The sequence below is a fragment of the Monodon monoceros genome, unplaced genomic scaffold (genome assembly GCF_005190385.1).
Source record: "Monodon monoceros isolate NGI ecotype Baffin Bay Population unplaced genomic scaffold, NGI_Narwhal_1 Super_Scaffold_21, whole genome shotgun sequence".
NCBI classification, from domain to species: Eukaryota; Metazoa; Chordata; class Mammalia; order Artiodactyla; family Monodontidae; genus Monodon; species Monodon monoceros.
Genome location: NW_021703778.1, coordinates 146,654,950 through 146,668,516, shown reverse-complemented (window position 1 = coordinate 146,668,516; position 13,567 = coordinate 146,654,950). Strand labels below are relative to the sequence as shown.

Below are 13,567 nucleotides of genomic sequence, written 5' to 3'. Positions count from 1 at the left end.
TTCCACAAATGAAATTTTACATGCACTTAAAAAAAAAAATGAAAATATATATCCATTTATATATAACAAAGGTACATATATATATGAATCAGAAAAAAACGGAACAACTTAATAAATACCAAGTAATTAACTTCATGGTTACCTGGGGTTCCTCAGGTGGGAGAGGAGGTGGTACGTCCTCATTAGGGGGTGGTAATGGGGGCTCCTCCGATGGAGGGGGTTCTGGTACTTGGCTGGTGGCAGGTACAGTAACTTCTTCCTTTACCGGCTCAGCTGCATCCTTTGCTACAACAGGACCCTTTTTGTGTCCCGGCAAATGCACTTTTGTCCTCTGCTGCAAACTAAGCAGGTGCTGTCGATACCAGTACTGCTGCTGTTCCTACAACAGAAACCATTTTTAAGTCAGAAAGAGAAAAACAAATATCGTATATTAACGCATATATGTGGAACCTAGAAAAATGGTACAGATGAACCGGTGTGCAGGGCAGAAACAGAGACACAGATGTAGAGAACAAACGTATGGACACCAAGGGGGGAAAGTGGCGGGGGTGGTGGTGGTGGTGTGATGAATTGGGAGATTGGGATTGACATGTATACACTGATGTGTATAAAATGGATGACTAATAAGAACCTGCAGTATAAAAAATTAATTAAATTAAATTAAAAAAATTTTTAAAAAGAATTTTAATTGACAATCCTGTATATCTGCAACTTGGTTTTGACAGGGAGCTACACTTGTGTCTGTGTTCATGTATTTATATATACGAAAAGGCAAACCTGAACTGAGAAAGGCAAATAAATAAACATGATCTTTCAATTCCTCCCCTAAATTTATATATTTAAATTAAACCATACATGTTAATTCAACATACTTCTCTATTCTCATTAAAAAAACATGCTTTTGGAGGTGAGAGTAGTCTTTCTGATAAAAGATCAGAGTAAATCTTTTCAGTATTCATAGCTATTGTTTTTAATTTGCCTTTAGGTGGTTCAGTTTTATCCACGGGGGTCTCGTGATTAATGAATATAATAAATAGTCCTACCTCTTCTCTCTGTCTTCTCTTCTGCAGTATCCCTCCCTCTTTTAAACACCTGCTGTATCATTAATCTTGCCATACCCAGGTATATATACATAAATGAAAATACATTGTGTTTTAGAATGCTTTCTATTTATTTTAAAAGTTTCACTTTGTCTTCCAAGTTATACTGTAATTTGATTTTCTGGAAGCTTATTTTGTGCTTCCACTTTCTAAAAATTACCACAATAATAAGTTTAATGTGGAAAAAAATTAGAAGATACAGCCTATCCTGATTATTCATGGATTCTGTATTTGTGAATTTGCCAACTTGCTAAAATTTATTTCTAACTCCAAAATCAACACTCAGGGAACTTTCACAGTGATTTATGGACACGCGTAGATGGGCAAAAAATTAGTTATCTGACTTGCACGTTCCTGTCTGAGGCAGAACACGGCCATGCTCTGCCTTTTTGTTTAGCTCTTATATTGTAAATAAGTGTTCTTTTCAAAGTCTATTTAGGGCCACATTTTTCACATTTCTGTACTTTTTGGTTGAAGACTTTGCTGTTTAAAATGGCCCCAAGCATTGTGCTGAAGTGCTGTCTAGTATTCCTAAGTGCGAGAACGCTATGATGTGCCTTAAGAAGAAAATACTTGTGTTGGATAAGCTTCTTTCAGGCATGTGTTATAGTGCTGTTGGCTGTGAGTTCAATGTTAATGAATCAACAATATACATTAAATAATTTGTTTTTAAACAGAAACGCATATAAAACAAAGTTATGTATTGACTGGTTGAAGAAAATGTGACCAAAGGCACACAGGAACCTAACCCTGCACTTCCCCTAGGAGCAGTCGTTCAGTATTCACTAATTCAGTGTTCTTGACAACTTTATAAAATATAAATACCTCAAATAAAGAGACTCGACTACAAATAAGCAATAATTAAAATCAATTTAAAAAAATCTCACCACTCAGAAGTAACTACAGGATCTTCATTATCCCAGTGTTCACTATATAATTCCCCATGGTTACAAGGTGGCATAAGGAAAAAAAAGTTGTCATAACACTAAAATATTCACTAATGAACTGCCCTATATACTTCTATAATTAACAACAGCATATAAACAAAAACAAAAACAATAGCATACACTTCTATTACAATTATAAAGATGCAGGATCTAGCAGAAGTACTACCAGTTAACAACCAAAAATAATTTTTATAATAGGAACTGCAAAAGAGAATGACATGAATATCAAATGTTGAAAAACAGCCCTTGGAAAAATGTATAAATCCCTAAAATATTTTTTCAACATATTCAAAAATGAAATAAATGATGATAATATAGTGTTGTCACACAATTTTGTCACAAAAATTATAGTACAGAAACCTAATCTACAATTTATTCTTTATAAACTCTAAGACTCAGCCGTTCTTTATGATTTTTGAGCTTTATTTTTCAAGATTGTGTCCCAAATAAAATTTTTTACTTTTTACAATAAACTTTTGGTCCTTGTGTTAAATGGATTCATTTTACTTGCACTCACTGAGATTCATTATCTCTGGATAACCAGGATTTCCTATATTGTTACTATTTTACTGTATATCCTCTCCAATTTTCCACATGCAAATATACATGATACTCTTTTCTCATGAAACATACGGTCTTGTTATCTGTTTTCTCATTTGCAGAAAGTAACTGTCTTGGGAGAGAGGTGTTTCATGCTTTTCTCATATCCTGTCTGGTGCTTAAGCATAGTGCTGGAACACACAGTAGAATGTCAATAAATAGTTGCTGATCAGCTAAAGACTTCCCTTCTAGGCTACTAATTTCTATGACCTGAAACTTGCTACATCCCTTTGGAAGAGTAAATTCCATCTCACTAACTCCATCCTGAAGTTTGGGTCATGACTCGGTTTTTCTGTTTTTAATTATCATACACGTAATCATCAGTTCCTGAAATATAATTACTTTTACTATTCAACATGAAAAAAAAAGAAAAAAACCAACACACTGTTCATGATAGTCAACAATTATGTGGTATTAGAACATTTTCAACTTTCTTCCATTATTGTATGAAAATACTGAAAACAGCAACAGGCTTGTTTTTTAGCTTTAAATAATTAATAAACTCTTTCAAGTAGAAGTTAAAAGTTTCCTTTTTTTTTAAGTTACTTTGAAAGCATCACCAAAACATACAAAGATGCAAACTATCTTTCATAAACTAGAAGCCAGTGACTATAGATAGGAAGATTATTCAGGTCTAGATTCCTTATCAATTTATACCCACCTTATTCCTTATTCTTGCGCTTTCTATCTTTGTCTTAGACCTAGTCTAAGGTTAAGAACCGTGTTAGGAGCTCAAGTACTTGTTGATTTACTAACAGTATGCACTGCAGATCAATTTCTATTTAATATGAACCCAATAAGCAGAAACCAGATCTAATTCAATCCTAGGACGAGGCTTTGGCACATTTTTAAAGCTCTGCAAATGAATAATGATGAAATCATTCAGAAATGTCCTCAGTGACCCCAGAGAAGGTTGCTTTATCTCTATTTTAAAAAGGAATAAAACCTGCCTGGACTTGCTAATGAAGCTGAAATAGTAGCCAGTTCTTCTGAATGTCCCATTATATCAGACAACTCCATCTCATATGGGATGTTAGTTCATAGGTAGAGGAAAATCACAGTAAATGTCACATTCACAAAGAGATTGAATAGGGCTTCCCTGGTGGCACAGATTGAATAGGGCTTCCCTGGTGGCACAGTGGTTGAGAGTCCGCCTGCCAATCCAGGGGACACGGGTTCGTGCCCCGGTCCGGGAGGATCCCACATGCCGCGGAGTGGCTGGGCCCGTGAGCCATGGCCGCTGAGCCTGCACGTCCGGAGCCTGTGCTCCGCAACGGGAGAGGCCACAACGGCGAGAGGCCCGTGTACCACAAAAAAAAAAAAAGAGATTGAATAGAGTTAAAAAGTAAGGATGTATCTGTCATAAATACCAAAAAAGATGCTAATTAATTCAGCAAGTATTTACTGACCACTTGCTACCAGTACAGTAAGGAACTAGGTACTAAAAGATTCTCCAAGTAGGGAAATATAAAGAAGGAGGGACAGGGAGAGAGAGAGAGAGGATGAATGAATGAATGGATGAATGAATGAATGAACACATGTGTCTATGTGTGTGATGTTTTAAAGATTAATTTTGAAAGGTTGCCTTTCCTGTCCAGGTTGATTAGGATAAATGCCTGTAACATTACATGTTCAATGTCATATCCTAAAGCAAGTGGGATGGGGAGGGGGGACTTGGTAAAATAATGAAATGGATTTCCATTTTTTAAATTTATTTAAAATATATTTATTTTCAACATTTTTGAAGTTCACACTCTATTCCAGGAATTAAGGTCCCATCTTAAAAAAAAAAACTCCTTTACTGTGCCTCTTCCTCCAGCTCCTGCCCACATTCTCTCTCTCTCTCTCCTTCAGTCAAACTTCTTAAAAGAGTTGTCTATACTCACCATCCCCATTTCCTCACCTTCCATCACTCCTCAAATCAATGCAATATGGCTTCAGTCACTATGAAACTGCTCCTGCCAAGGTCAACAATAATCTACATGTCAGTAAATGCAAAAGATAACTCACAATCTTCATCTTGCTTGACCTCTCAGCAGTAACACAGCTGACTACACCCTCCTCCTAGAAACAGTCTTCCCTTCACTTCTGTGGCACTGCACTGTCCTGATTTTCCATCTACCTATTTGGCCTTTCTTCCCATTGGTTCCCTTAGGTACTGTGGTTCTGCAGGGCTAGGCTCAATGTCCTTTAAACTTTATTCTTACTCTACACACACTCTTCAGGAGACCTCATCTATTTCTGTGCCTTCAAATACCATTTTTATGCTGATGACTCACAAGTCTATGTCTCCCAGATCTCACTTCTAGACTCCAGATCTGTATCTAACCTCTAACTGGACATCTCCATTTAGAATCTTATGTCTCAAGGATCTTAAACTCAGTAAGTCTAAAACTTAACTCATCATTTTCCCCTTCCTCCCCAGACCTGTTCTTCCCCCTCCTGTAGGTTATTAGTATATGGAACCACCATCCACCCAGTTTCCTATCCCAGAAACCCAGGAATCATCCTTGATGCCTCCCTCTCCACTACTACTCAATCTCCAACTGGATTCTAGCACCAAAATATTTCTCCAGTCTTTCCACTTCTCTCCATCTCCTCCATCACCATCCAAGTCCAAGCCACTACTAACTCTTGCCTGGATCACTCTATTCACTATTCTCTCTAAATCACTCTTGCTCCTTTCGATTCCACTCTCCCCAAAGCAGTGTGAACTTTCAAACAATCCAATCTGTCACATTTGCCTATATAAAATCCTTCAATGACTTCCTACTGCCCTTAGGATAAAGTCTTCATAGGTCCTCCCTGGCCTGGTTTGTACCTTCAGTAAGCCCTACTGAACTTAATTCTTTGAACTCGTATCTGGTTATTTCCTACCCATTCTTCAGGTTTCATTTAAATATTACTTGCAAAGGGAGGTCTCTTCAATTAGGTTAGAGCTCCCAGCTATATTCAATCATTTGAAAAATATTTATTGTTCACCTACTATGTGCTAGACCCTGAGCAAGGCCCTGTGAATACAATGGTGAGCTTAAAAAAGCTCACCTTTTCCTAATCCTTCTGGAATGGTCTAGTGATATTTTCTATTTTATAATTCCACAGCACCTTACACGTCTTCAATTACTTTTTAAATGTCTTTTCCCCGCATTGGAACAAGTGAATGAGGGCAGGTACCTTGTCTATTTTGTTCACCATTTCATCTCCAGTACTAAGCACAGTTCTTGGCACACAGTTGTTACTCAATATATATTTAAGTATTAGATAGTGACTAAAAACTCTAATCAAAGTCAACAGCTTTACCTAAATAAGTTTTAAGAATAAAAGAATAAATCACAGTTCATTAAAAAAAAGACCAGTAGGCATTTTAACTAGCCAGTCCTTTAAAACACACAGAAGAGTTAATTCTTCAAAAAAGACACATTCCATTATATCACCACTTTACTCTGGAAACTAGAAATTAAATGGAAGAATATCAAGCACTTATCCTGTCTTTTCTATGCTAACTGTATGTCCAATCAAACAGCCCTAGTTCATGAGTGAAAGTTTTTCTTTACAGAATTCCTTATGGTAAATATAGAAGAAACAGCAGAAAAAAAAATCACCATATTGCAACCTCTAACAAAGAAATAATTTACTCAAGCAAAGACCATCAACGGATGAACCACTAGATGAAATATTAGATTCAAGATTGATGGGAAGCTTTACAGCGGAGAAACCAGTCACCCCCCCTTGATCAATCTTGGCACCACTAACTATGGGACAACCAGGCATTGAGTGACTCCTGATGGGATGCAAATGAAGTACACAGCACTACCTAGGTTACGAAGTACACTTGCCAAAAGAAAGGTGAACTTAAATCTAAGAAGGTTGCACAGTTAATGCCTAGTTTACAAAAAAAAACATGGGAGAGAGAGGAACAAGTCAAATGACACCAACGAGACAGCAGACAAATCCAGGACGTGGGCCATTCTACAGGATAACTAACACAGATTTTTCAACAAGCTCAATGGCAAGGGTAGAGAAACGAATAGGAGAGACTGACCTAAATCAGGGATTCTCAAGTGAGAGTGATTTTGCCCCCCAGGGGATATTTGGCAATATCTGGAAACATTTTTGGTAGTCACAACTGGGGGCTGCTACTGGCATCTAGCAGGTAGAGGCCAGAGTTGCTGCTAAACATCCTACAATGCACAAGACAGCCGCACAACAGAATTATTCTGCCCCAAAATGTTTATATTGAATCCCAATTTGAACAAACCATCAAAACTTTATTAAGTCCACAGGGGAATTTTAACATGGATAATATCAAGGAATTATTTTTATTAGTATGATGAGACAATAGGGGAAATCTGAACAGATCTGGTATTAGATGATAGAAACTTGTTAATTTTGTTAGGTGTTATAACGTGTTTACCTTAGAAAAAGTCCTTTAAAAAAATGTCTAAGAATGTAGGAAGGAAATGATGTGAGGTCTAAGATTCATTTAAAAATATTTCAGCAAGAACAACGGTAAAGGGGCTTCCCTGGTGGCGCAATGGTTGAGAGTCCGCCTGCCGATGCAGGGGATACGGGTTCATGCCCCGGTCTGGGAAGATCCCACATGCCGTGGAGCAGCTGGGCCCGTGAGCCATGGCCGCTGAGCCTGCGCGTCCGGAGCCTGTGCTGCGCAACGGTAGAGGCCACAACAGTGAGAGGCCCGCGTACCACAAAAAGCAAAACAAAACAGAACAAAACAAACAAACAAAAAGAACAACAGTAAAGGCCTAGGTGAAGCATACATGGCAAAATCTTGATAGCTGTTGAATCTGAGTGATGGGTATATGGGGAGAATCATACCATTTTCTCTACTTTTGTGCATGTTTAAAATTTTTCACCATAAAAAAATTTTTAATGAAATATTCCAAAAATAAAATATGAATCAACAAAGAAGCGTTAATTGTCAGAGATTGGCACTGGCATGAAGAAAGTGTTTACCACCTGATAAACCAAAGTATCCTAAGTATAGAACACGACAACTCTTGTATCTTATTCAACAAAACCTTGTGGAGAGCTGACAAATTGGCAAGACACTGGCCTAGGTGCTACAGGGGATAAAAAGGTAAGTGAGGCAGTCCCTGTCTGCAAGGGACTTAAGATTTGAAGAACAGAACCAAACCACACGGGTAAGCTGAAGCACAGCTTCATAGAGACCCTGATATTTGAGATGTGCCTCGAAATCAATACAACTGTTAAGAGGGGAGAGAGGGTTGAGGAAGTTGGGATGAATTCTAGAGAGAGGTAAAAAAAACCTAAAGAGGCTTAGCAAGGGCCTTCTTGATCTGGCCCATTCCCACCTCTCAAATCTCATCTTCCACCACTTTCTTTACGGCTCTCATCAAAGAATTTGAGGCACTGAATAGTCAAAGCACTAAAAGAAGCTCACTATAGACAAGGGTACAAAGGCAGAAAAACAAAAACAGTGTTCGTGCTAAATATTCATATTAAGGACCAGTCTGATTCCCGCCCCCCATCCCCCACTACCAAAAAACAATTCATTTGTCTAAGAGGCCAGAAAAAGTCCAGTAGAGATGAGGATATAAATGTCATATTTTGGTTTGGACTAACTCTGAGAGTGCTGGACAACAAAAGCACTGGAAATCTCAGAGTGGGGTGGTAAAGGGGGCAAAAATTCCATCTCTATTATAATGGAGGAATCTGGAGAAATAACCTGATGGGATAGTACTAATTTGGTGTAAGCTAACAGAATCTCTCATTCTACTGTTTTACCCCAGCATCTCAAGTGTTTTCTCCTGATGATGTGCCAAGCACCACATCTTGCTTACTTAAAACAACCTGTTTTCAGCTCGGTGCTTTGTGACCACCTAGAGGAGTGGGATAGGGAGGGTGGGAGGGAGGGAGACGCAAGAGGGAAGAGATATGGGAACATATGTATATGTATAACTGATTCACTTTGTTATAAAGCAGAAACTAGCACACCATTGTAAAGCAATTATACTACAATAAAGATGTAAAAAAACAACCTGTTTCTCTTCTTAATTTCTAATGCCAAACCACTGTAAAATTAGAATAATATCTTTTGGAAATCTTTATATGTAAATCTGAGCTTGTAGATTAAACGATTCTCTTTTTTCATGAGGGAATCTATGTAGATTACTAATTGCTAAAAGTGTCTATTTTAAGAAACCAAAACAAATTATTTCTTCCACTTTAATTTTATCTTCTTTCTTAAGAAAGGAATTCATTTATTACTGCTACCCTATCAATCTTTGACAGGGAAGCATCACTTGAAAGAGAAGTTTAGAAGATTGGCTCTCTCATGAATGAAGAGATGTCACCAGCATTTTTTTAAAACTTGGCCGAATTCCAAGGCTGTTAACTGTGGAGTAAATGGTAACAACAATGCAATGCAGCAAACTGGTCATGTCTTAAAACTACCTTTAAGTGATGTGAGAACAGGATGTATGGGTCAGTTCCTTAAATGACCAACAGATTCCCAAAAAGGTCAAATATGTAGACTTCCCTAGGTATTGCATATATATCTACAAACATAATTAGGATGTTCCTGATTAGAACAAGATTTCCACCCTTCATTTGCTGAGACTTCTTAATTCAGGAAGCTGACAGCTATCAGTGGCCCTTAATTTTCTTTTAAAGAAACTAACTGGTCATAAGATTCATATGCACTTCAGGTGTCAGCCCTTTGAGAAGCTTCTTTTTTATGCTGCCTCTAAAATAGAATTTTAGTTTAAGTTACAATCAAACAACAACAACAAAAAAGCCCTTTGCAACAGCAATAAAACCTAGAAGCATGATCAAAGGAAACCAAGGAATATATCTGAGAAGTAACTCTTGAGCCACCCCATCACTCTGGTATCTAGAAATATCTTCAAACACTGTTCATTTAATAATCCACATTTAGCTAATTAAAAAGCTGGGATGTCAGACCTTTGACTTTTATGGAATACTCTGGAGTGTAAATTAGCCAGTTATTGTGTGTTGGAATTAGGCTAAGCACTGGGTAAAGCCCCCAGGCCTGCTCACTTAGGGCCCTCTAGGTGAGAGACGCAGCTTGGGCAGATGTTTTCTTACCTGTGGAGTCATCGTAGAGGGATCTGGCTCAGGGGCAGCTTGCTGCTGTTCAGCACTCTTGTTCTTGGACCCGCTCTCCAAAGGCTCTTGCTGGACAGTTGTCTTATTCCCAGAAGGGGCGGACGGCGGTGGCGGAGCTAGCAGCTGGGATTTAGAATGGCCTTGGGAGGGGCGGGAAGGAGATGCCTGAGAAGAGGGCAAGTAGGACTGGGAATGGCTCAAATAGGACTGCGAGGAGGAGGAAGAGGAAGAATAAGATGGGGTGGGCGCCAGGTAGGACTGGGAAGGTGGGGACTGAGAAGGGGACGGCTGAGCGGGAGGCAGGTAGGGCTGAGACGAGGCCGGGGGGTAGTACGAGGGTGGTGGCTGAGGTGGAGGCATGTAAGATTGAGACGGGGGCATGTAAGACCCTGGCGGTACTGGGGGAGATTCAGGGGGAGAATCCAGCTCCATGGGAACCAAACCAGGAGGCCCGTCTCGTTGGTGGTGGAGCATCTGGTGTTTGTACTGCTGCTGCTTCTGATAGCTGAGAGCCGGCCCAGGTGGCGGGGGCATCGGCGGCGGCGGTGGCTGCCAGTCCCCGTAGCCGCCCCCCGGCATCACCGGCGGGGGCGGCAGGGGGGGCGGAGGAAGGTGATGGGGCTGGAGCACGCACTGCATTTGCTTCTGGTGCATCTGCTGCAGCTGCTGGAGCTGCGCCAGGTGCTGCTCGCGGAAGCTCATGAAGCCAGAAGAGGAGGGGGCCGCGGGAGTCGTCGAGCTCGAGTACCCGGGCCCCGGCGAGGCCTCAGGAAGCGCCACCGGCGGTGGCGGCGGGACCGGCGGCGGCGGATAGTGGCTGCTCCCGCCATACCGGCCCCAATTCGGGTACATATCGGAGAAGAAGGCGCAGCGCTCGTCCCGGCGTCGTTACGCGTCGCAACCGACCTCCAGGAGCTGCGGCGGCGACGGCGACAGCCGGAACTCGCGGCGCCTACAGGCCCCGGAGCGTGTAAACGGAGCGCGCCAGTGCGCCGGCGCTACCGAGCTGCGCCCGCGACCGGGAAGGTGGGGACGGTACCGGGGCGATTACGCCTGCGCAGTAGCCACCGAGAGGCGAACAAAGGCAAGATAGAGCGGCCCTTTGCTTGGCGACTCTCGGTTGCCACCTTCCTTCCGGTTCGGATAATGTAGGGGCGAGCTGAATGTTCCTATATAGCCAAGGAACCATAGAGTCTCACAGCTGAGAGCGGTGGTAGAGATCCTATCGCTCTACGGGTTCGCTTTTGAATGGAAAAAAAAAAAAGGTTCCATTCACAATAGCAACAACAACAAAAAAACATGAAGCAGGTAGGAATAACACTAATAAGAATACGCAGAATCTATATAAAGGAAACTACAGAACTATACAGACTCATATCCGAGTGGAATAAAATTAGACTTGAAATAATGGAGAGGTTTACCATGGTTCTGAATGAAAAGAGGAAAAATTATGAAGATGTCAGTTCTTCTCAAATTAAGTGAATAGACTTAATTCAATTCTAACAGAAAATCCAATTAGGAACAAATCTGTGAAGATGTATTCTGAAGACAGAATGTAAGAGTACATCAATTCCTGCAGGTATTGTAAAAGGGAAGAAAGGGAATTCTTTAGAATAATTCAATGCAGAAGGCTTTATGTTGGAGAATATCAGTCAAAGGAAAGGTAGCAAAAGCCAGATAACAAGATTGTCTAGAGAGGACCAGATTGGATTTAGAAAATAATCCAATCGCATGTAATACTAAACATGAACCCATTTGGCTTGAGAGAATCACTGAAAAACAAAGCTGATACACACTGAATTCTGAAAACAAAACAAAACAAAAACCTACCTAACTCTGAGACTATTAAGTGTGTAAATGTGTCAGTTGTGCACCACTTAAAGGTTTGACCTTGCTTCCATCTTAATAACCCAGATCTTCACCTCTCATAGGAGGTGGATGTGAGCGGAAAGTGGGGCAGCTAAGTTTCCTTTGGAAGAAAAAGCTTTTCATTCTCAAATAGGAATTTAGCTGTGTTTCTTTTAGCTTTTATTGAAATATAAAGTATATACATAAAATTACAAATCATAGTGTACAGCTTAGTGAATTTTCACAAACCAATCACACTTGTGTACAGATCAAGAAACAGAACATTACCCAACTCAGAAATCCCACTTGTAATTTTAATATTTTCAATTGAAATTCTCTTTGAAAACTATAAAAATAAATGTAATTTACTATAGAACAGACAAGGAGAAAATCAGATGATCATCTCATTAGATGCAGAAAAAGAATGTTTTCTTTCATTTCATAAATTTCAATATCCATTTATGATTTTTAAAAAGATTTGCAAGCCAGAAGTAAAAGGAAACTTCCTTAATCTTATACAGAGTATTTACTAAGAAAACTACAGCAAACATCACAGTTAATGCTGAAAAGTTGAAAGTTTTCCCACTGAGATCAAGAACAGATGTCCACTGCTATCATGTCTGTTATGGGTTGAACTGTGTCCCCCCCCACACCCCCCAAAAAAAGATGTTTAAATCCTAACCCCCAGCACCTCAGAATGTGACGTTATTTGGAAATAGGGTTGTCCCAGGTGTAATTAATTAAGATGAAGTCATACTGGAGTAGGATGGGCCCAAGTGGTCTCCTTATAAGATGGCCGTTTGAAGACAGCACACAGAGAGAATGCCATGTGATGGTGAAGGCAGAAATGGAGTTATGCAGCTGCAAGCCAAAGAATGGAATAAATGGAATTCTCATATGCTGCTGGTGTGAGTGTAAATTGGGATGACTACTCTGAAATACTATTTGGCACTATCTAATAAAGCTGAACAGCCCCAGAGCCTATGACCCAGGAATCCCACTCCTAAACATATAACCAACAGAAATGCATATATATGTTCACCAGAAGGCATGTACAAGAATGTTCACAGCAACATTATTTGTAATGGCTGAAAACTGGAAAACAACACAAATGTCTACCTACACTAGAATAGGTAATCAAATTGTGGTATATTTGTACAATGGAATACAAAACACCAAAGAGAATGAATAATCTATAAGTACATGAAACCACTCAGATGAATCTCACAATGTTGAGCAAAAGAAGCTAGACAGAAAAGAATATATACTATATGTTTTCACATATATAAGTTCAAAAATAGACAAAATTTATATATAGTGTTAGAATTCAGGACAGTGGAGGGATAGTGACTGAAAGGGAGCTGCGAATGCTGTTTCTCGATCTGGGTGCTTGTTACATAGGTATGGTCAGTTTATGAAAAGTTCATCAAGCTGAACCACTTTTGATTTGTGCACTTTTCTGTTCGTATAATTCAAAAATAATGTACCACCAAGAAAATTGTGAAAGATGGAAGTTCAAAAGAATAGTTACTGTAAAATTGACTTTACATATAGTTCAAAAATAGACAAAATTAAATCATAATGTTAAAAGTGAAGGTAAGGACTTCCCTGGCGGTCCAGTGGTTAGAGCTCTGCACTCCCATTGCAGGGGGCATGGGTTCAATCCCTGGTTGGGGAACTAAGATCCCGCATGCCACACAGTGAGGCCAAAAAAAAAAAAAAAAGAAAAGAAAAAAGGAAGGTAGTGGCTGCCTTTGGGGAGAAGGAAAAGTGTAGTGACCAAGAGGGGTCACAAGTAGGGTTTTAGGTGTTCTGTTTCTTGAACCAAGTGGTAATTACATAAATATTTGCTTTGTTAAAACTTACTGAGCTGTAAATTTATCCTTTGTGGTTTTCTGTTTGTGTTTTGTACCTCACAATTTTTTTTAAAGTTTTTAAGAGTGGGAAGGAGAAGAAAAGTGA

At 39.7% G+C, this 13,567-nt stretch overlaps 1 protein-coding gene across 3 annotated transcripts in view; it reads right to left on the bottom strand.

Annotated features, from left to right (window-relative positions):
* YLPM1 (YLP motif containing 1) overlaps positions 1-10,783 on the bottom strand; it is a 66,529-nt gene extending 55,746 nt beyond the window's left edge. For 2 of the 3 annotated variants that reach the window (XR_003795890.1, XM_029237748.1), the window contains exons 1-2: positions 9,737-10,733; positions 143-379 (exon numbers count right to left, since the gene is read on the bottom strand). Coding sequence is in view for 2 of the 3 variants with exons in the window: in XM_029237748.1 (XP_029093581.1) it covers positions 143-379; positions 9,737-10,609 (1,110 nt within the window). In the remaining variant the exon portion in view is untranslated. Of the gene's footprint in view, positions 1-142; positions 380-9,736 lie in introns of all 3 variants that reach the window. The other variant, XM_029237747.1, reaches the window with a different exon arrangement.
* Between the last annotated feature and the right edge of the window lie 2,784 nt (positions 10,784-13,567).